We start from the raw sequence: 24,569 nt of genomic DNA, 5'->3' as shown, positions 1-24,569 counted from the left end.
CACACTGATCGCACCTTTGGAATATGCATCGGTACTGTCCTACAGCCGTCTCTGATCAACGCTGGTTGAGAAAGAAATGCACGGGGACTTCTTGTGGTGCAGTCATGGTGTCCCTACCCCTGCACTGGGAGGGGTGGTGAGTAAAATAAGTTAATAATAACAAATGCACGCATTACTCAACCTAAGAGAAAATTACAATTAAACATTCGAAAAATGACTGGCAGTTCTTGCTGCTGCTTGGGCGAATGAGTCATTTCATGTACACGTCCATCCCAACATCCAACAGAAGAAAGAACGACCAATTAAACGGATTTTGGGTTTATTTTTATTTGATAGATAATGCTGGTCAGGCCGGGAGGAGAACGCCGCGATCTTAAAACGTCCAACATGCCCACAGCACCGAAATGAGTAAGGAGACACCGACCAACTTCGATATAGTTTGTCCGGCGGTGAGTGCCAATCGCTTACCTGCCTTCCTCATGCCAAGAGTGCTGACTAGTAATTAAATCATATTCAACTTTTGTCGAACCTACTGATGAGGGGTGAGAAACACACTCAATGCTGAAGTAAGGAGAGTGTGGTCTGTGCTATTAAGTATTTCAGTTCAAAATTCGACATACTGAAACATATATCAGGCGTGGCCATGACTAAGTCATCCATTATTTCAAGAGCAAAAGCGAAAGACGGTGCCTTTTCAACAGACGCTCGAGCCTTGACAAGAGTTGCACGTGTTTGCGAACAGGTAAAGCCACATAACGTACGTCACCTTTTTCGACGCGTTCCCCCAAAGTCAACAAAACAAAATACTTAAATCGCCGTACCTTAATTTATTTTCCTTGGGGGTGGGCAGATTTGGGTTTTATTTTCGCGTCAGTGCAGATCTGACCGTTGGGCGGCGGCGCACGAGCGTTTTGAAAAAAAAAACCGCCCACGCACGCGACCAGCGGGACGCCTACCCGTGGCCGTTATGCAAAGTCAGAAGGCTCGCGCTCACGCGCCGCGCCCGTGCGCAGGCTGCAGCTGCGTCGCCAGCACTCAGCCGGCCGTACCCACGCATTCTCGCCGCCTAGCATTAACTTCGACTTCGTCCCGCGCTACACCACGCACTGTTCACGGCTTATAAATGCCACACACTCAAAGCTTAACTCCGGCGTACAAATTTTATGCAAAACCTTTTAGCCCCATGCTTAAGACACATGTCGCGAGTGTGATGGTATATTCCCCACATAGGGTGCGCTTTGACAGCACGCAGGACAAAAACAGTTGCCTAGTTGTAAGCTATATACAAACACATACTCCTTCCACCAGCAGCGCTCAGTCACAGTTGATGCGCACCATCCACGTGATGCACTGCACCAGTTCATCAAAAATGCGACCACAGCACTCCAAAAACGTCAGCGCATTTATTGCAGCAAGTTCCTCTTGAAGCTACAGCTGATCCAGACTACGAAATATAGTACCTTTCACTCAGCGTAGCTCAAGCAAAAGCCTGGAATGCCTACGCTGAGATCATAGACAGTACATGTATAGCAACTGCAGTCTAGTGACTCATGAAAGTCGAAAACGCTATTAAAGCCAGCAAAAAAAAACGACAGACACTGTCTCTGGAAAGGGCGATAAGATTGTGAGCCACCTCTTTGTATATCTATGTTTCCATATATTGAGAGGTAGGAACCGTGGAATTTGGGTTTCAAAATAGAGAAATGGGTGATAGTAAAGGGTCCGAACCCTTCCACCGCATTGTCTTTTAGTTAACCGAGGAGTGCAAGATATTAATCGTTGGTACAGCTTCTATTAACAAATGTTTAGTTGATACTCTCAAGTTCGGGACAAGTTTGAATCAGCTAAAATGCAAAAGACAGATCCTCAGCCTAGTCAACAGGGAAGAAATGATCTATTATGAAATTAAAGATAATTGTAAGAGTTTGTGCGAGTTTACTTCATGTGCTTTGGAAGCTCAGTGACACATGGGGTCACAGGTCACAGAGAAACTCGCTATCATTTTCATTTCAGTCTTTGTAGAGATAGGTTTTTTTGCAATTTCTCCATTGTTTCAATAAACTGGCCAATTGTTGAGATCATAAAAGAAATTTCTAGGGGGAAAAGGCACTTAATAGACCTAAACGACACGTACTCACCTAGCCCAAGACAGAAATTTAGCGCCAGAGGCACTGACACTATGCATGAGACATATTATTAGGCACAGGACCAGTTGAAACACATACAGAAATAAAGGAATGGGTATTTGAAATGAGGATTATATTTCAATCTTCCCCACATTGCGCTGGCCACGGAAGACAGGACAGTTAAAAACATTGCAATATTTCTGGAACAAGGGCATTAAGTTAAACCCAGCAATTAGACCTGTCAGCTCAACTTTGGCATAAAGAAATTTCTTGAAACAATGATTTGGGATTGAATTTTAAAAAAAAAATCAGCATCAATATATTCAGGGAAAACTCTGTCACACAAACTGAGTTTTTATCAAAAGAAGTCTCCAGTTGTTTATGAGAGCAAGGCTTCATGTGATATTCATCAACGTCAAAAAATGTTGGAACTGTACTATATAACAGACTTGAGAACAGGTTGTACATTATGGAAAAATGACAGTAGCAACCTGAATAGAAAATTCTAACTGACAGAAAACAGTGCCAAGTTGAAACAGTATTTTGAGTTGCCCCCACCCCCCACCAACGCCGGATCCGGTTGTCCTACTCAACACACTAACACGCTGCTCACCCTTATCCCCTGCACATGACAGCCCTTTCTCGTCTCCCACACCAGGGTCATCCCTTCCGCAGACATCCGCTACAAACACGGTCTCAGCACCCTCGCCCCACCCTGCAATGCAATGCAATGCAATGGCCCCTCCTCCTCCTCTCTCTCCATCCACTTGAAACGTGGCTGTCTTTCCTAGCACCCGTCACATCCCTTCAATCACCACCTCGTACCCACTCCTCCAATACCCAGTCCACTCCCTGCACCCCTTCAATCTAACAGTTGACCCATCCAACTAAATGCACTCCCTGTCCCCAACCACTCTCCACCCCAGACCCCATTTTGGAGACCCACTCAGCCCTTGTCTCACCACTAGACCCAACAATGCTGCTCCTATCCCACTCTAGCTTTTAGCTCTGCCCAACACCACTTTTGTTTATGCCAAACCAGACACGCATCCAGACCAGATTTCTCCTCCCTTAAACACTCCATTACTGAGCTGGCTTCATTACCAGCTTGTACCCTGACATCACACTTAGCTCATTTGAAAGCACTTGTTGAGTAGCTATCTGGACCATTATATTTCAGAATATGGCAGCAGGTGAATGATTTGTCTTCCGTGAACAATTCTGCATTTTCAAAATGAAACTCTGATTGTAATCTCTTGTCAGAAATGCAAATCAAACTGCCTTCAGAAAAATGCAATGATGGAGTGGCAATTGTGTGAGATTGCCACCCTTTGGGAAAGCCAGTCCAACAGTTACCTAACCTGCTAACAACTACTGTGCACAAAAGGGGGCAACTAAAATGACAGATCATATTCTTATAGGCAAAATTCTATGACTGTTGTCAAAAGCTAGCTTAGTTAGTTTTAATTGGGAGGGCAAAATAATTACAATACTTATTTCAAAGTGAGTAAAAACAAGTGGTTTTAATCATTTTATTTGCAATGTAATTTAGATTCCCTGTAAATATGCACTTAGAAAATAAACAAAATTACGATGAAACAAAAGATTGCTCAAACTGGGGAAAAAATTGCCAGTGACAAATTATTGATTTCAAGAAGTGAGAATCTGGGCATTGGCCAGGGTCTGAAAAGACTGACAAAAATCTTACGGCCCTCCAACTTTTCCTCATAGTTTTCCCCATAGGCACTACTTTGAAAAGTTCTTCTCAAACCTTAAAATACCAATTGATTCCGTAGTTCCATTTAGTGATCACTGCTGTGATTGCATCATGTTCCAGTTCAAATGCTGTACAAAATCATTTAATGTACCATGTTTTGAATTCCAGTCTTCAAGTTCCACCTGATCCTGACTACCCTCCCAGTGAAAATTTGACCTGACACTAAATTTAAGTCACCTCATCTCCAAGACGAAATAATCCAGAGCGCACCTTATTTGGCTCAATTTAAACCACCCAAGCTATGTATCAACAACTTAAATTCAAGAACATTACTTTACTAGGCTGATAGAGAAAACAAATGTATGTTTGTAACTAACGATCACCACTATTGCCATGACGCTTTGGACACGCCAAACTGCTGATATTCCTAAAGCTGGATTGGAACAGTGTTTAGATTCATATCTGTATACCACCAGCTTTTCCTACAAGGAGAATCAAAACATGCTACCTTATGAATTGGGTTGTGATTGCTGTATTCTACTTCACAGTCCCTAATCATCTCAATTTAGAGGATTTGAGATGTTAAGCAACTCTAATTCTGCCCTGTTGCTTAAAAGCACAGAGGTCTACTATTACAAGAACAGCACTGTACAAGCTGACAATATTATATCAACCATAATGATCTTTTCAGACATGAATCCAAGAAAAACTGTACTTGGGCACCATCCAACAAAAGACAACTGGTATCAACAGTCTTTCAAGTGTGATGCTCATACTTTACAAATATGCTTTCCTTGCATATTGTGTACATTATGAAAACTTCCAGAATGTACATATTCCAAAGCATTAAATGCTGATTCAGTTCGGTTCATGAACTGTCAAGAGGGACAGATGTTGAATTTACTGCTTTACAGCTTAAATTGGTGCTGCATAAAGCATTGTTTGAAACATTCTAAGTGCAACTGCAGTCAAAAAGTTGTGCATTACTTCCTTCCCTAATTACCCTGTCCCTGCCACATATGCACACACCTTGGAAATTACACTGTACCAAAATTCAGAAGTGGTAATTATTCAATCCTAGATTTATGTTAGAAAGAAAAGTCAAGATTTGCAATCCAGTGTTTAAAGTCATGAAAAACGTATTGTACCCTCACTTGGAAGTCAGGATTCACATTATAAAAGTGTTCTTCAACCTTGTGTCTAATTTTAGCTCATTGACCAGAAAGACAATTCTTCTTGATTAATGTTCATTCATGAGGAATCATTATTGATTTTGAATCATTGAGACAAGATGAATTCTCCCACCCTTAAATTTGTTTCCAAATTTCGTTCTGAACTGTTGCAGTAAGCCTCTACAGTTGCATAATGGACATTTTAATTTCCATTTCTCAATCCTACATGATATGAAATTACCATGTGGAGAACATGGTTACAATGATAATAACCAAATGAAGACAAAGGAAGCTTCTGTACAAGAGAATGCATAACGGCCACAGTTCATTGGATGCATTATGGTTGAAAAACTGGTATTCTTTTTGGTTTTTGAAATTGAGAAGGTCCGAACACGAATAAAAACTTTCACTCAACTTGTACTTCAAACTTTAAATTCAATCGTAAACTTCCTCAACCTTTTTATTGTGCTCAACAGAAAAGAACTAACAGCAACATTTGATAAGAAGAATGCAAGTGACTGAAATGCCAAGACTGTTCAATTCTTCTCGACCATTAAACAGGGAAACTATTCCAGAGCTTGGATCGCAGCAAAATACAATTTAAAATGCTTAGATCTGGCAGGTGGTTATTTTCAGTAGTCGCCCATATTTGGACAATGATATTTAAAATATATAAAAACAAAATTGCCATATACTTAAAGCACATTATTGCTAGATTTTTTTTTTTAAAAAAGACCCCCTTTTCCCGTGACTATTGCTATAATGCAATCACAGGTTAAAAAGTTACATCCTGCTGCAAAGTTTCTTATTCACCTTGTGTGTAAAAACATTAAAAAAAATATTCAATATTAAAGCATGACTGACCAAGTTTTGAAAAAGTAGTCTAGTTAAGGCAACTGGGCACAGTCCCCAAAGTGCATCTAATAACATAAGAAATAAAGGCAACACAGTTTTCACAATATGCAATCGTACATGCTCTGTGTTATAATCCAAAATTACAGTCACAAGAGAGTCAAACTGAGTGGCAATTTAGAAATCACAAAAAGTGGTTCAGAAAATGTGTTGTCAGAAACCAAACAACAGGAGAGCTTTAAATGACAACAGTAAATTCGTACAATCGTCAGCTGGTTACAGACAGTATGTTGACTGCTTGGTACATGTATTTCATAGGGAATTTTTAGGGGTTAAGAGAAAACCAAGTAGTGGTACTTTTTCTTCTGCAATATGTCACTGTGCTACTTTGACATTCCTCAAGCAAAACCATTTGAACACGTGTCTTCAATTTAAAACCAATTACTCATGTGAGGAAATTAACTGAAGTTTAAGTAGTTGAGTAATTCTGAATAAAAATTTTGAAAAATTCAGGCTTTCAGTAACTGTTTTTCAAATCGCTGTACTGTCAGCCTAAGACATGGACAAACATGCCTCACTGAGTCAATCAAAACACCATCAAATCTGTTAGAGATCAGCGTATAAATGTATGTGTATGCAAAGTTCAAAAAATTTTCCCCTATCTTTTAAATTCAAGAAGTACATTTAGAGACTGTGTACAATTAACTAGTCTACAATTAATTGGTCTATTTGCAGCACGAACAACCTGCAGTCACACTGCAAATCAACCCATTTAAAACATACATTCAACCTGCACAAGTTCCAGTTTGCTTTCAATTTGAGGACAAAAATCAGAGTTTTCCATGTTCCCTCAAATAAAAAGCACAAGAAGATGGAGCATGCAGAAACCAGGAATCCAGACTACAAATCCATCCATCAAGAATCCTAAAGTATCAAACTAACACAGCAATAGTTTTCTCCTCCCTAAATGTCTTGAGCATGCTTTAACCAACACATTTTGCTAAGTCTGCTAGTCATACCTAGAGAAAAACAAAATCAATATTGCAACATCCTTAATATGATCGTCTAGAACTTTTCAACATGTCATGTTCTTCAGAACACTGACATCTGGCTAGAACCAACAGCTTATTGACTTGTTTATCCAAAGGTTATTCATCCTAAATATTGAAGTACTATTTAACAATTACAGAGACAATGGATTTTTCCACAGAGCATGCTCACAATGATCACACATCATACTGTGTATGTGCAGGAAATGGGGATCTTGAAGGTAGAAAAAGAGAAGCACTAAGATCACGCTGATGTGGAAAAAATGGTTCCAATCCTTTAAAGAACACTCATCTGTCCTTTGATCCAAGTTTTTCAATTAGATCTTGGAGTGGAGCAAGCTCTTTCCTGTCAATCAGATTAAATTCCTGAAAGGGAATGGAGAATAATTAGTCATAACAAGATAGATTGTCAAAACAAATAGGAAAAATAAACCAATTGAAAGCTGAAGTACATGCTAGTGGGAAGAACAACAAATAGGCATGATTGATGAAGCCTCAAAGCTCTCCCTGGGCTGAACAGATTTATACAGACTTATCTCTGTGTTCCTAAGGACACTTGCAAGAAAAAATCTTTACTGGATAACCCCACTTACCTAAAAGTGTTCCAATGAAGTTCAATGCAAGCTGGACAAACAACACTTGATTTTTTTTTAAACTTCATCACTTTGCAGACTTTGGGGCTCAAGATGGAGTTCAACTGCACAGCACAATCACCTTCCTTCATTTTGATTACAACACTCCTGCTGTGTTTAGTTTGTGCCTTGTTGACTTTGCTCTCCGAATTTTTTAAAATTCATTTGTGGGATGTGGTTGTTATTGGCCGGCCAGCATATTTTGCCAGTCCTTAGTTGCCACTGAACAGACTTTGTAGCAATTGGTACAACTGAATGGCTTGTTAGGCCATTTCAGAGGGCAACTGAGAGGCAACCACGTTGTGTGGGTCTGGAGTCACATGTAGGCCAAACCAGGTGAGGACAGCAGATTTCTTTTCCTGAAGGACATTAGTGAACCAGATGGGTTTCTCCAACAATGGTTTAATGGTCATCAGTAGATTCTTAATTCCTGATTTTTTTTTTTTTTACTAAATTCAAATTCCATCATCTGCCATGGCAGGATTCAAATCCAGGTCCCCAGAAACATTAGCTGAGTTACTGGATTAATAGTCCGGCAATAATACCACTAGGGCATCCCCCCCAACACCCCACCCCCAGTGGATTAATTTTCTCCTTTTCACACCTGTCACCTATACTAGTTCACATCTATACTGCTCCTTCACCACCACTGGCACCCACTTTGGCTTTTGCTCTTGCTCTGGGCACTGTCACCGTCTGTCCCACTTAGAATCAACCACTCAATCACAAGCATGGAAACCGCCATTTCGCAGCTCCTTTCAGATTTATTCAAGTGATGTTAGACCCAAAACATTAAATCTTTCTCTCTCCACAGCTGCTGCCAAGATCTGCTCAGTTTCTCCAGTAATGTGTTCTGACTTGAAAATAAACCTCATCTAATGCTGTTCTATTGCATCAGAGGAAACAATTTTGAGATGCAGGAACATGTCGTCATCCAGAATAAGATTTTTCTGACACTGAAATTTAACTTTCAAAAAGCAAACCAAGTTGAACTGTTCAAAAAAGACCAAGTTAAGAAAGATCTTGGCTGCAACTTTCTGGACAGTTCTTGCCCAACATAGTCGAGGTATTTCTTGCTGTATTTATACATTGCCAAAAATACAGGTAGAACACTACTCTGATGTTCCTGCATCTCTATTAACAAGTTCCACATGAGCAGTCAGGACAGAGCACATTCTGAGCCAGGAGCAGTCACAGCGCGTGATTTTCTAGGAAAATGAAACAGTGGGAATTCAGTGTAGAGGGGAAGAGGTACTTTTTGCGTTTTTGTCCTTTTGTAGTTGGTAAGGATAACATACTATAGTAAAGTTAACCACAGAATAAGGGCACTTGAGCATTTAAAATAATGCATCTTCCAAAACATGGAAAATAGGTGTAGGCACAGGCCATTCAGCTCTTCGAGCCTGCACGTCATTCAGTATAATCATGACAGATCTTGCAATTTCAGTATTCCACTCCTGCTATCTCTCCATACCCTTTGATATCTTTAGCCACAAGGGCCACATCCAGCTCCCTCTTGAATATATCTAACAAACTGGCCCCAACAGCTTTCTGTCATAGAGAATTCCACAGGTTCACAACTCTGAATGAAGAAATGCCTCCTCACCTCAGTCTTGAATGGCTTAGTCTTTGAAAGTTTAATCATTTAATTTAAAGGGGTAAATCGTGGCAGGAGCACTGAAAGCTGTGATGTGCTCTTCTTGCTCTATGTGCCAAGTCAAGCACAGTTCAAGCCCCCACGGCCAGCATGCGTGCAGGAAGGATCTCCAGAAGCCCAGGTTTTACAGCCAGGGACCCTATGGAGCATCTGCGAGGCAGCAAGTATCATGGATAGCACGTATTTGAGGAGTGTGGTGGTGGTGTCATACCACAGGCTCAGACTCCACGGCCAGGAAGGGAATGGGTAGCCACCAGGTTGAGGAGGAGAACCAGGCAGGCAGTGCACAAATCTCATGGCTATTCCCCTGCAAAAGAGATATACCACTTTGGATACTGTTGACAGGAATGGCCTCTCAGGGGAAAGGAACAACACTAAAATTCATGGTTGGCTCTGCTGCACAGGGGAGGAGTAACAAGTGTGGGAATGCAATACTTATATGGGATTCAATTGTAAAAAGAACAGACAGAGGTTTCTTTGCCTGCAAATGAGACCCCTGGACAGTATGTTGCCTCTTAACTGAAGAAGGATCACTGAACCTGAAATGTTAACTGTTTTCTCTCCACAAATGCTGCCAGATTTGCTGAGTTTTTCCAGCAATTTCTGTTTTTGTTTTTGGTATGTTGCCTCCCTGATGCTTATATCAAAGATGTCTCGGAGCAGCTGCAGAACATTCTGAAGGGGCAGAGTGAAGAGTGGTCTTGATATACAAGGTTTAAGTTACAAATAAACAAAAGGACAAGGTCCTAAAAGCAGAGAAGTGGGTGTTAGGAACAAATATAGGAAAAATTAGGGTCTCCAAGGTAGTGATCTCAGGATTACTACCAGTGTCAAGTATTAGTCAATGTAGAAATAACAGGATATAGCAGATGAACATGCGATTGAAAAGATAATTCTGCGGGGGATCGTTTCAGATTCCTGAGGCATGAGGACCGGTTCTGGGGGATGTGAACCAGTACAAACTGGACGGTTTACATCTGGGCAGAATGGGGACCGATGTGAGGAATAATAGCAAATGGTTGGGAGGCTTTAAACTAAAATGGCAGGAGAATGGGAACTAAGGAGTCAGATAAAGGAGAATTCAAGTCAAGAACAGAGCATGATGGAGGGTTGTTTTTCGGACTGCAATCTGCGGTATTCCACAGGGATCAGCGCTGGGTCCACTTTTGCCTGTCATTTATACAAATGATTTAGATGTGAATATAGAAGGCATGGTTAGTAACTTTGCGGATAACACCAAAATTAATGGTATAGTGGACATTGAAGAAAGTCAATTGGGTCAATGGGCTGAAGAGTGGCAGATGGAGTTTAATTTAGATAATTGCAAGGTGTTTATAATATGGCGGTTGTTTATGGACTGCTAATGTTGGGAATGACATGCAATAAAGTAACATATGTAATTATCAGTGTCTTTAATCTGCATTTCGATTGAGCAAATCAAATTAGTAACAATACCATAGTGAAGGAATTCTTGCAGTCTTTAATGGATGGTTTTTTTGGACCAATAGATTGAGAAGATACCTAGTAAAGAGACTATCCTAGACTTAGTACAATGTAATGAGAAGGAAATAATTGGCAAACTGGTTGTGCGAGGCCCTGTTGGGATGAGCCACTATGACATGATCGAGAGTTGATTCTGAGACTGGGGTCCTCAATATAAATAGAGGAAATTACGATGATATGAGGTGACTACTTAAACAGACGGTGGTGCAAAGGCAATGTCAAACATTCAAAGGGCACAAGTGAAGTGCAACAATTGTTCATTGCTGCCCGGCACAAAAGTAACAATGGCAAATTTGGACAAACCATGCCTTACAAGGGAAATTAGGTATAGTATTAGATCCAAAGAAGAGGCGTACAAATTGACTGTTAAAACAAATGAGTTGAGGAGTCAAAGTTCAGTATTCAGAAGAGGAGGACAAAGGTATTGATTCCCAAAGGGAACATTGAGTCCAAGAATAAGCTTGGGTAGGCTAAAAACTGATTGTGAAAGTTTCTATAGGTATGTGAAAAGAATGTGATTGGTAAATCCAAAATGTAGGTAATTATACAGACAGAGACATGTAAGGTTATATTGGAACAAAGAAATTACTGACCAACTGAATACTGACTGAAGATCTAAAGGTCCCTGGTTCAATCCCGGGTTTTGACAAAATGAGCACTTGCTGATCGTGTCAGCCTTTATTTGGGTGGCATGGTGGCTGAGTGGTTAGCACTGCTGCCTCACAGCGCCAGGGACCCGGGTTCGATTCCACCCTCGGGCGACTGAGTGTGTGGAGTTTGCACATTCTCTGCGTGTCTGCGTGGGTTTCCTCCCACAGTCCAAGGATGTGCAGGCTGGGCGGATTGGCCATGCTAAATTGCCCATTGTGTTCAGTGATGTGTAGATTAGGTGGGTGGAAGAGGGATTGGTCTGGGTGGGATGCTCTGAGGGTCAGTGTGGACTTGTTGGGCCGAAGAGCCCGTTTCCACACAGTAGGCATTCTATGATCTGTGATCTATTTTGGTCTGTGTTCACAAACAGGACACAAATAACAGACCAGAAGTATGAAACAAAGGGCTTAGTGAAGGGGAAGAACTAGAGGAATTCAGTAAGAGTAGGAAAATAGCTTTGGGGAAATTGATGGGATTGAGGGCAAATACAGGGCATGAGAATCTACATCCCAGTGTACTTAAGGAAGTGGCCCTAGAAATACCAAATGGATTGCTGGTCATCTTCCAAAACTCTTCAGACTTGTACAGTTCCTACAGATTGGAGGGTAGCTAATGTAACTCACTTATTTAGAGAAAGGGAGGCAGAGAGTAAACTAAGACCAGTCAGCCTGCCATTGGCAGTGGGGAATATTACAACAGTTATAAAATATTTAATAGGTGCACATTTGGAATGCAATGATAAGATCAGTCAGAGTCAGCACGGATGTACGGAAAGGAAAACATGCTTGACAGATTGACTGGAATTCTTCAAGGCTGTCAGGAGAGTTGAGGAGGATGCAGTTTATTTGGATTATCAGAAGGCTTTCAACAAAGTTGGAGGTTGTGCATTCGGGTGCTCGAAAACTGGTTGGTAGATAGGAAACAAAAAGAGGAAAAATAAACAGGTCTTTTCAAAATGCCAGGCAGTGACTTGTGGGCTATTGCAGGGATCAGTGCTGAGACACCGCTATTCAGAATATATATTAATATTTATAAGAGGGAACTAAATGTACTCTCTCCAAAGACACAAAGCTGGGTGCGAGGGGGAGTTGTGACGAGGATGCATTTTAATGTGGATAAATGTGAGGTTATCCACATTGGGAGAACAAAACAGCAAGGTGCATTATTATTTGAATCGCTTGAAACTGATTTGAGGGAACGTGCTTTGAGAACTGGATGTCCTCATACACTAGTCACTGAAGGCAAACAAGCAGGACCAACAGGCGGTCAAGGTGGCAAATGCTATGTTGCATTTCAAAACAAGAGGATTTGAGTACTGGAGCAGTGAAATTGTACTATAATTGTACAGGACCTTGGTGAGACCACATCTGGAATATTGTGCACAGTTTTGGTCTCATGATCTGATAAAGGATATTCTTACCGTAGATGGATGGCACCAAAGGTTTAACAGACTCATTGCTTGGACGGCAGGACTGAGGTGTGAGGACAGATTGAATTGGGTAGGATTATATTTGCTTCAGAATAATGATTCGGGGGTAGATCTCACAGAAAATGATAAAATGCTCAAAGGACTGCACAGTGCAGATGCAGGAAGGATGTTCCCAACGATTGCAGCTGGTGGGAAATTGAAGAGCAAGTTGAGAAATTTCTTCATCCAGAGAGTGGGGAGTCATTGTATTCGCTACCACAGAAAATTGTCGAGGCCAAAGCACTGTACAATTTCAAAGATTCGGATAAAGCACTTGGGGCTAAAGACATCGAAGGATGTGAGTAGAAAAGCAGGTACAGGCTATTGATTTGGATGATCAGCCATGATTATAACGAATGATAAAGCAGGCTTTAAAGGCTGAATGGCTGACTAGAGCTCCTATCCTGTGTATTTCTGGGATAATTCAGTGTAGAAATGACATATAACTGCATCGAATGTTAAAGCTGGTAGTGTGTGTGCACACATTGAAATAGAAACAAACTCATCACCTCGAGGAAATAGAAACCTTCCTACAGTCATCATGCACAAGTTGATTTTTGGCTCCATTGATCCCAGAAAAGGACTATTTTTCAGTTGACATCTATCGAGTTATATAACATAACAGTAATTGGACACAAGAACATAATGACGAACACCATTAAAGGCATCAGCATTCTGACTCAACGTTAGATCTGTATTGCAAGTGTTCTGAAATTCAACAAGTTCAATGCAGATCTTCATACAGTTGGGGAGAAATAAACAAGATGGTTACAGAGCATAGAAAAGGTGAACGTGAAGAGCCCCTGCAACACTGGACAAAGAAACCTGGAGGCGTACAGATTCTAGATCTGAAGTTTATTCTGGAATTCATCATGACGTTATGCTCCCTCAACTTGTGCAATCTGCATGATATTAAGCTCTGCTCAAACTGCTGACTAAATTATATACACGGCAGATGAAATGTTAATACACATTAAAATTTAAATTTGTGATGCCATCAACATAAAGGGTGCACTGAAAAGTGATGCAGAACATACTACCTGAACAAAAAATATGAAGTGCTTGAAGGAAGTATTAAGATGGGCCTCTTCCTGAAGCTGCATCACAGAGTCAAAATGCTGGTGATAAATATGAGCGTAGACTCTGAACAGCCGCTTCAGAATGGTCTTGGCCACAGACATGAAATTTTTAGGAAACGGCACTCCTGGAATGAAACAAAGTTATCATGAATTATAGCTTGGAAAAGCTTAAATGATTCAGGCTTTAAAAATGATCTATGCATTTTCACAGTTAATGCCAAAAATCAACTTCAAGAGGCACCATAACTTGAACACAAAATGCAGTTCATGGGTGAACAGGGAGAAGAACTGAACCAGACCAAAGAAAGAAGTTTTCTCTTGCAGTTCTAGATGTCAAGTTAACCACTTTCAACTTCAAACTCATACATTCAAACAAGGAGAATTTAATCAATCAGATAGAAGCTTTGCTTTTTAGTAATCTGATATGATCCTATTTGTAAGGACAATGGAATGAAACAATTGTAGTTTCTAATCATAATTCGAAGAGCTGCTTCACACTCCAGGGAGGGGAGTGGGGATGGAGAAGAGATATGTCAGAAATGTGGCTAATTGTAGCACAAGAGTGCAAGTGTAGTGCCAACCAAAAAATTAAAACCGTCTTCTGGTACTACCGATTGATCATTGCTTATGTCAATGAGAATGCATTGCTTGCTTTTCCTAAGTGGCTGAAACAAAACGGCTCACCTATTTTCGAAGGAAAGAGGGTCTCATCATCAAGCTGGTCCTGTACCCATGTCATCAGGTAATCAATGTATTTTGGAGCAGAACACTTAATTGGTTTTTTAATGTTTGTGCCATCAGCCCAATGGTATTCATATCTGTAACAAATATCCTCAGTGGTAATAAAGATGGCAAGAAATTAAACACTGCATACATCTTCCATTTACATCTATTCAATCGATACTTGAAACATTGCACAACACTTAGAGCTTGCCAAAGCATTTAACAATTGTGATTGTAAGAAAAGAAAGGTAGGAAAACAATAAGAATCACACAGCACAAGACAATCAGATGATCAACCGAACTATGACGTACTACTTTGAAATATTCAACTCTCTTTTCAATTACTCCCTCTGTTTACCTCAGCTATTTACTCCCAACTGCGTTCTGTAATGGAGACACTTTTGTTCTTGTAGGAAGAAAGAATGAGAGAAACAAGTAGTGGAATCAAAGCAAGAGGAGAAATGAGCTCAAATTGAGGATGACTTAAAATGTGAACAGCTAATGTATCATTTAAAGTCGTTTCAACCTTGTATAAGCGTTGCGAAGTTTCATTTTTTTTTTTAGGTGAATCTGTGTTATATTCATTTGGTTTTAATTTCAAACCAACCTCTGACATACGACATTGTTACCTGTTGAAATGCAAGGTGTTCAACTATGAATTTTAATGTCTAGGAACATGTATTAGGGGAAGAATATAAGAGGGAGCTATCAATAAATCAAAGGACCACAACTTTCAAATCCGAGTCAATGGAATCAAAGTCCCAAAGGAGAAGGGCATAGATGCAAGGGGCAAAAAAAAGCAGATCCAGATACAACGAAGTGTAAAACTAATGCAATCATGATTAAAATGGCCAAAAATGCTTTTGCCTTCTTTATAATTACACATTGTACTTACCAAATGAAAAAAAACAGTCTACACAACTCTAAACTCTTTTGCTGGAGCATAATAAAAATGTAAGCTACAAGTGTGAACATGTATTCCTTATACATGATGAAACAACAGCACCCTGTATTAACATGAAATCATTGAAAAGCTATGGGACTGTTTGTGCAATCGATGTTTGTGGACAGATCTCTGCCATGTCTCACAGTCCACAAATAGCTCATGAAATAGAATTAAAAATTTGCTCTCTGAATGCATACTTCTAAGTTGCATCTCAAGCCCCATGCAACATTAAAATCAAATTTTGACACCACTGAAATATGTCCTTTGGCTTGTTGACTTCCCAATCACTAAACACTTGCCCACCACAGTCCCATTTTCCAGTACTTGAGCCACAGCCTTGTATGCTATTGTGGTCCAAGAGATCACGCAAATAATTGCATGTAGTGATGGCTCACGCCTCTGCCGCTCTTCAGAGAACTGAGTTCATGATCCCCATCACCCTTTGGGAAGAAAAGAATTCTTTAAATGCCTCTGAACCTCCCAGCCTTTACCTTAAATCTATGCACCCTGACTGTTGATTATACTACGAAGGGGGACATTTTTATCCTATCTACCCTTATCGAAGCCCCTTAATCTTGTAGACCTCAATCAGGTCCACCCTCAGCTTTCGCTGCTCAAAGGAAAACAACCCGAGCATATCAATTCTTCATTTATAGCAGAAATGCTCCAAACCACATAAGATGTGGTCAATCTCCTCTGCATCTCTTCTTGCGCAATCACATCGTTCTCAAAGAATGGTTTCAAAATTGGGAGCTAAAAACAGATCTAAACTAATTTCAAAGTGCAGATCGATACTGTTTGCAGATGAGACCACTAAAATCTGATTGGAAAGTCAAGACCCTGGTTTCCACACGACCTTCATAACAGGGTTGTTGAATATAAAATCAAGACTCGCGTAGAATTTGTTTTTTAAAGTCAGCTTCTCTCATGAAAACTCAAAAACCTTACCATCCAACATGGAATCAAGTCAGCAATACAGAGAAATAAAATTCCTCATTTGAATCAAGATGACCTCCATGCCGAACAACTCACTGGCAACATATTACCCAACTCCTTGTTAACTTAAGCGTTTTCATGATTTTGTTCTTGTTCAAGATTAAATCCAATTTACCACCTTTTATTCATTCCTCAGGTTAAAAGTTACAATTAAAAATGCGACCGAGCTTAATTAACAGATGCTTTTGTTATGGATACTTAAATGTATGATTTTTGTAGACATATGCTTTTACTTTAAACCCTTTATATAATAAATTTTTAGACATCATGGACAGAAAGCTGAGCAGTATTACAACTACACATAAGAATAAGACCATATTTGAGCAGTTCTCCTCCAGAGATTACCAATTTAACAACCAAGCGTTTGAGGAGTATGTTCCAAATCCAAAATGTTGAAGTGATTGCACCCATGAAATACAAGTATTGTAGGTCTTTCGCTCATGGGCAAACTATCTTGGGTGATGAAGACAGAAGATCAAGCCCTGTAATCAGTTCTGGACGCCATATTCTGCGAAAGATGTTCTGGAGTTGGAGATGACGGCATAGGTTTCCAAGATTTATGCCAGAACGCCAAGGGTGAAATTACAAGGAGACATTAAAAAACTGATTATATTCCCTTGAGTTTAGAAGGCTAACACAATGATTTGATCAAAGTTGATAAGTAGGAGGGAGAACAAAAGAGGAAATATGTGCGGACAAACTGTTACCACTGATTAGGAAGAAAAGTGCATGGGTACGGCATGATCTCAAAATTAAAGCCATACTTGAAGGACTAACATTAGCAAAAAGTTTGTATACATTTGGTGCAAGTTCAGAACATTGTTCTGCAAATGACCTTTGATGCCACACGAATGACAAAATGTTAATGGAGATCATGAAGGAATGGTCTTTTTGCGTTCGCGGTAGAGACAGTGCAATTTGTTCAGAAAGAATCACTGTATAAATTAAGATAAGAACTTACATCAGTTCACCGAAACTCAAAAAAGAGTTACTTCACAGGGGCTTGAAAGTGCAAGTTCCTGTGTTTTATGCTGTTCTGACTAAATAGGCACAGATAGAAAACAGGAGCACTGAAGTCTGCAAATCCAATCAATGCAGACTGCTGAACAATGAGAAATCCCTACAGTTTGAACCTAGATGGCCATTCAGTGTAGTTAGCCCCAAGATTAACTGGGATCATGTTTTGTTGTAACTTAAGTTGAGCAATGGACAGAGACCATCCAACCTCATCACAAGATCAAAACATCGCAGCGAAGTTCTTTGGAGGAAACTGGACAAAGAGAAAGGAAGGAAGGAACTGTCAAATAAAAAGCATGTTCCTGGTCTCTAGTGCAGCTATTTTAAGATTGAAGTTTGTTCGGTACCTGACTGATAATGAAGGTGAAGCAGGAGTAGGCCAATAAATGTCAACTATGTGTTTCGGAATTGAAGATTTGAGGTAAATTAATTACAACAATCTTGCTTATTTTACAACAAGATTTTTGAATATCTAGATGTAAATTTTAAGTCTTCATGGTGACACCTCATTCATTTTTAGTCACTTAATTGAAAGACAGGTTTGGGCTCGCAAAGCATTTCATCAAGACAGCTGGAAGCATGTTGTCATCTAACAGATACTTCTAGCATGTTGTCACTGTCAAACTTCTTTTATCTGGCCATTTCTCTGAAGCCCTCGCTTGTTCTGTGTGTATAGGATCTTTCCTACCTTGGTCCTGCTGACATCACAGGACAGCTTTGTTCTGTACAAAACTCTGTTATTGTTCCATACAGCATGTTGATTTGGTTGAAGAAGTCGACAGCTGAAAATAAATGAACCAGTCACAATAAATACCTATTAATAGAACAATTACCAATTAAAATCAGGTAGTCAAGTCATAAATACCAGCAATTTGTGTGACTGCTGGTGATGATGGTTGATGAAGGTGGGGAGGGCTGTTGGAGAGGAGGAGAAGAAGAAAGGGTGGGGGAGCCAAGTTGGGTCACTTCTGAAGTTGGCTACTTCAGGAATTAGACAAGATTCAAAATGGTCTGACAATTCTTGAGAAACTACACAGTTAACTAACATCAAACTTCTCAAGTCTTCCACTTTAGCTCAGATTAAGAGATTTTCACAGAGGGACCCAGGAAACATTAGAATGTGTCATCACGAGATAAAACTTCCCATAAAATTCCCACGTGGATTCACACGAGTACTTCTGCAGGGGCTTGACACACATCTGCAGCCATACCTCTGGTCTCCAACAATCTGGGGACTGAAGATTTTGTCCCTTACTTCAAGGAAACAAATTTACTCTTCCAAAACAATTAAACAAATATTTTTTTCAAAAGGGAAACTGAGGAATGGAAAATAAATATAGAATACAGACAAAGGACCTCAAAAGGATTGCTCAGAACAGGAAAAAATGGGTGACTGCCATTAAAAAATAGTAAAGTATGATTTGAATTGCACAAACGCTTATAAAAAGAAACAACAAGCAAGGGGTTTTGGAAGTCTCAGTTTTGTAACTGTATTCATGATGTTTAACTGCACCTTCATCACATTTTTTCTTACAGCCTTTTCGAAAAAGAGTCACGTGTTTGCACAAATATATCTTGATTGCAATGTTTAAGCCATATACAGGAAACAATAAGGTAGAAAACAAAGATGCCGTCTGTTTACAAGTAGCTAACATAGTCCAATGACTGCAAAATACTTCACAAGAGAAGTTGACACCCAGCTGCTTAAGGAAAATAAAGCTGTAAGGAAAATTTTCAAAGTGATAGGTTTTAATGAAAGCCTGAGAAAGAGCTTTAGCAAGTGCATTCCAGAGTTTAGGGCCCAGGCAGCTTAATGGGGTAAACGATATGAATGAAAAGGTAGGCCAGGAGATCTCATGGTGCAACTACAGTGACCTTACCTCTCAGTCATGAGATTAGGGTTCAACTCCCACGTGGACCACAGATGTGCAATAATATCTCTAGATTTACATTAGAAAATATTTGCAACGGACAGACAGACAGGTAAAATTCAAGTTGCAAACACTTACTATTGACAGCAATCCATTCATTTAGATCCTCGCCTTCTGGTAACATAACAGCTTGACGAAGGTTACCACTTCCCAAAGTTGCTTCAGCATGCTTTAGCAGCTCGTATTGATGGGAACCTTCCGGAATATTCTTCTTCGGTTTGAAAGTTCTGTTATTTCGAACCCCACTGAAATGCAAGTAAACCATTCATCACCAGTGATTCTTTATATCAAATAAAGGTTTTTTTAGGGGTGGAGGGTGGTTGTCAGTGAGAAAATGGAATTCTCGCTTTTCCCAGAAGAGATCAGTTGACTGCAGGCAAGCTTTAAACTCTATTTAAAGGCTCCTGCGATTTTATCAGCAGCGTATACAAGTTCACAAACCTGACAAGTAAAAAACTTTCACTTATCTACAAAAGGCACATGTCAGAAGTATGGTGGAATACTTTGCACTTGTCTGGATGAGTGCAGTTCGAACAACATTCAAGATGCTTGACACCATTCAGGACAAAGCAGCTTGATTGTTTGTGCATGCGGTGTCATTCATTCTCTGCACCAACAACACTCAACAGCAGGGTGTACACTGCAGAAATTCTCAGGTCCTTGGACAGCACCTTCCAAACTCATGACTTCTATCGTCTAGGACCCAGACAGCAGATATATGGGACCACCACTATCTGCAAGTTCGCCTCCCAGCTATTCACCATCCTGTCTTGAAAATACACTGCTGCTCCTTCAGGGTCATTGGATCAAAATCCTGGAAATTCCCCCCCAAGGGCATTGTGGGTCTACCTGCAGCACATGGACTGCAGCAGTTCACTATCACCTTAAGGGCACATACAGACTGGCATTAAATGTCCCACAAAATAACTAAAAAAAAAAGTATTTAAATTCCTGAGATTCATTTCTGAAAATGTGAACCCTACTTGACAATCATTTGACCAACATGATTAGTCACTTCATTCAAGTGTCACAAACTGTGCCAAATGTATAGCTGTAAACTAACATCAAATGCCACAAAAGAGACAGGCAATTCACGGGAGAAATGTGAACCTGATGGTCACGCTTAATGCCTTTCAACCCAAATCACAACATATCAACGAATTCATGAATGGTTCATTGTGACCATCCCACTGTCGCTTGTTGCAATATTAGCTTTGAAAAAAGCAACTATGTAAACAGGAACTTATGACAAGAGATAACTTGGAAATCTAAACTGATTTGACACTGAGCAGGCAGTCCACTCTTACTCAAGTTGGTGCCTTCAAAAACTGGTTGAAAAAAATTCGACACACTTCCAAAGGAGCCAAAAGTCCCATTGAAACAGTGAGATGATCATGTCTGCAAGTACACATATCATCCTCATGTATTCTTTTACAGAGTTTATACAATGTCAAGAAACAGACATTCAACGCAAACAGTCCAAGTCAGTACTTAGGTTCCACTTGAGTCACACAATCTTTCCTCATTCAAAGCTACCCCTTTAACCTTTTATGCCATTCACCCTTAAAATACTGGTCCACCTTCAACCAAGCTGTTTGGTTCGAACAATACTCGTGATATTTAGTTTCATATTCTTCACTCCAAGAGTGGCAAAAAGTTCCTTCCAAAACAGCCGCACCCTGGCAGTGAAGCAGCATCTCTACTGGTCCCATCAACTGAATCCACTCAGAAAGGGGCATTTTAAAAAAAGGTGTGCAGATATAAAGCAAAGAAGATAGCCCTTGAAAATACATGCAGCTCAAGTAAATATAACATTTACTAAAATGGGCAGTGATGTTCCACTAACTGGATGATGCATACCCCAAATTGTAGAACAGCTACTACCTTATAATTACATCAGTGCCACATATTTCAATGGTCCAACAAAGGTTGCAAGTAATGAGTATTATTTTCACACTTCGGCTGCAAAGAAGCAACGACCTGCCCATGCATAGCGAGATACACAATTTCATAATTTAGTGGAACAACACCAAGGAGAAGCGACACAAACTTGAATACAGTACTCAGCAGTTCTCCGCCAGGAAACAGTTCAACAAAAACGCGGTAAAACCTTTGCTTAACCAACCAATAATTAATGCCTTAATCAGCTATTGGAAAATGACATTTGCCTCATGACTCCTGGGGTTAGAAGAAATATACATTGGATTCAGAAGTTCTTGCTTGTCAACAAGAATCACTTAATTGTAACATTATGTACTTGAATACTATGCCATACAGGAGTCAAAATTCCTTATTTGTTCTCATTGGTTCCATTCCCTCACCAGGTGAGGATATCATGAAGGGCTCTGCTTCTCAACCTCTCCCTCTGTTTAAGCCACGGTGACACTCAGGTTAAATCATCACCAGTCATCTCTCTAACAAGAACAGCAGCCCTATGATCCAGTAGGACTATAATGACATAAGTACAAATTCACTGATGTACATCATATGATACAAGGTTTACCAAGCCATACAATCTCAAGTCTGTTAAGAGCTGTCCGCAAGTCTATGAATAAGTGAATAGTAAACTGACAGTTGCTAGAATTTGAATGGTATAGAACTGAGTGAACGGCAAAGCATGTCACCACACTTGAGCTTCTGCTTTTAGGTAAACAGAAGAGGGAGAACAATACCACAGAAGAATCCGCTGCTGTCAAGAGAAATAAATAAAGAAAAATAACAAGCTACATTGTCCTTGAAATTCACAGAATTCTCTGCAATTGACTTTTATGTCGATTATCATGCTCATCCTTAGAAAGACAGATAACCAGGCTCATCATCTTGAGTGCAAGGTTACTCTTTGGCTTGAAGATTAAAGAGCAAACACGACAGTTGAGTTTTGGACAAGATGCATGCTTCAGTTTTACCCTGCCTGGTCATCTCTCTATCTCAGGTGTGAGACTGCTTTCAAAAAAAAAAAATGAGGCCACAGAAGTTTCTTTTGCCTGGCTGTACCAGGTGCTGGTAACCCAGAGGCCCAGACAAGTGGTCTGGTCTTTATCAGAGATAGTAGGAACTGCAGATGCTGGAGAATCCGAGACAACAAGGTGCAGGGCTGGATGAACACAGCAGGCCAAGCAGCATCATAGGAGCAGAGAGGCTGACGTTTCGGGCCTAGACCCTTCATCAGAAAAGGGGGAGGGGAAGGGGGTTTTGAAATAAATAGGGAGAGAGTGGGAGGCGGATAGAAGAGGGATAGAGGAGAGGATACAAACAGGTCGAAGAGGCGGGGATGGGGCCAGGAAAGGTGAGTGTAGGTAGGGAGTTAGGAAGGGGATAGGTCAGTCCAGGGAGGACGGACAGGTCATTACAAATGAAACAGCCTCCAAATATCATTAAAATCCATCTGTTTCACAATTACTGTTTAAGTCAATCTGCGATCCTTATCTGCTCTGGCCTACAAGAGACTTGAGACTTACAGTCACACATTTCTCAACTACTGACCTCAAAGGCCCTTCATTTGAAGGGCAATTAAGCTGGGAATCAAGTATGATTTTGACAACCATTCCCCACGAAATAAAGAAGAAAAAAAATAACAAAACTCTGCACAACTCATTCTGAGATAGTAAGAACTGCCGATGCTGGAGTCAGAGATAACACAGCACGGAGCTGGAGGAACACAGCAGGCCAGGCAGCATCAGAGGAGTAGGAAAGTAGATGTTTCGAGTCAGGACCTTTCTTCAGAAAATGAAGAAGGGTCCTGAACTGAAACGTCAACTTTCCTACTCCTCTGATGCTGCCTAGCCTGCTATGTTCCTCCAGCTCGACACTGTTATCTCTGCACAACTGATGTTGAGATAATCAAGAATAATGACTTCACAATGGGTCATCTGAGAAAGATGAAGCCACACAATTTGGTTCAGATGAAAACGAATCACTGAAGACTGAAATCATAACACTTAATGATAACAAGCACACCATGGCTGTACACAATTATATTAATGCCCAAAAAATTACTTGCCTTGATGATGGCAAAACAAAGAGATCAAGATGCTCTCAGTTGGCAAGTAATGTCCATCAGAAAACATAAGTATAATACTTGCAGCAAAGGCAAATTGAAGGAACTTGACTAAGTTGCACCATGCTGAAACAAAACCAAAACCCAGCCTTCAGAGGCTCCATGTCTTCAAAAACACATACCTGTGTTTTGGTAAAAATGAGTGTCTTAGGAAGTTGTCTGCATAGTCAACGTCCATGTCCATGCCCAGCACCTCCGATTGCAGACAATATGAGCTGACAATGTAACAAGTATATCAAAGGCTCCCATTGTTGGGCAGTTGGCTCAAATAATTATATCCTCACCTATTTTTTAAGAAAGGCTTATTACGTTTCAACAGGAAAACCTCCAACCCAGTATCAGATATTAATCAGATTACCTGAGTGGACAACGGCGTGGGACGGAAAAGAAAAGGCAATCGGTTTAATTACGACAGAGATGAAAAGACGGGGGAAGGGGATAAAGAAAGAGAAGAGGAAGGAAACCCGAGGCCTACAAGGCCCAAAGTTTCCAGAAAGGTAGAACCGAAAACAGGAAGAATGGTCGAGCTGGGCCAGATTATGGCTCGTCACCCGCGCAATACTCACAAAAGGAAGCTCATTTTCTTCTAATTTAAACCACTCAGAAAAAGAAGCGTCGGGTTAAATAATAATCCGGAAAGACATCACAGTCCCGGCTACTTTTCGGAGAAAAATTGTTGGAACCGACAACTACCGAACTGAAAAAAAACTTCACTCTCCTTCCCCAGACAGCGAAACCTCGCGAGGACGACCTCACCGCGACATCATGCAAATCAGGCTAAATGATTGACAGTGGAATCGACCAATCAACGTCAGGATCACTGCCCCCTAACGGCCGGTGTGTTCTATAAACCAATGATCGGTGACAAAGGGCGGGACGACCGTTAGAAAAAACCACCCCCCATGCCGTTAACAGAAAACTCAGTTCTATTCATCTGCACGATCTTGATTTCAAACTCAGTAAGGCAAGAAATGTATTTTCATTCATATGACA

At 40.4% G+C, this 24,569-nt stretch overlaps 1 protein-coding gene and 2 long non-coding RNA genes across 6 annotated transcripts in view; 1 reads left to right on the top strand and 2 right to left on the bottom strand.

Moving 5' to 3' along the window:
* The window catches only part of LOC125487336, a 167,759-nt gene extending 166,825 nt beyond the window's left edge, over window positions 1–934 (bottom strand). For 3 of the 4 annotated variants that reach the window (XR_007265824.1, XR_007265823.1, XR_007265825.1), the window contains exon 1: window positions 822–934. This is a non-coding gene — a long non-coding RNA (uncharacterized LOC125487336). The remainder of the gene's footprint in view (window positions 1–821) is intronic. The other variant, XR_007265822.1, reaches the window with a different exon arrangement.
* LOC125487337 lies at window positions 1–5,974 on the top strand. The gene is made up of 3 exons (XR_007265826.1): window positions 1–136; window positions 337–742; window positions 5,492–5,974. It is a non-coding gene; the product is annotated as an uncharacterized LOC125487337 (long non-coding RNA).
* On the bottom strand, window positions 5,444–24,351 carry LOC109927966 (MOB kinase activator 1A). Its single transcript, XM_020527976.2, has 6 exons — window positions 24,143–24,351; window positions 19,598–19,764; window positions 18,277–18,370; window positions 14,591–14,724; window positions 13,868–14,031; window positions 5,444–7,282 (listed from the first exon to the last, which is right to left on the bottom strand). The coding sequence occupies exons 1-6, from the start codon at window positions 24,154–24,156 to the stop codon at window positions 7,205–7,207; spliced, it is 651 nt and encodes a 216-aa protein (XP_020383565.1). The 5' UTR covers window positions 24,157–24,351; the 3' UTR covers window positions 5,444–7,204.
* Window positions 24,352–24,569: the final 218 nt, after the last annotated feature.

This window comes from Rhincodon typus, chromosome 40 (genome assembly GCF_021869965.1).
Source record: "Rhincodon typus isolate 14 chromosome 40, sRhiTyp1.1, whole genome shotgun sequence".
Classification (NCBI taxonomy): domain Eukaryota; kingdom Metazoa; phylum Chordata; class Chondrichthyes; order Orectolobiformes; family Rhincodontidae; genus Rhincodon; species Rhincodon typus.
This window is presented reverse-complemented; position numbering and strand designations above follow the sequence as displayed.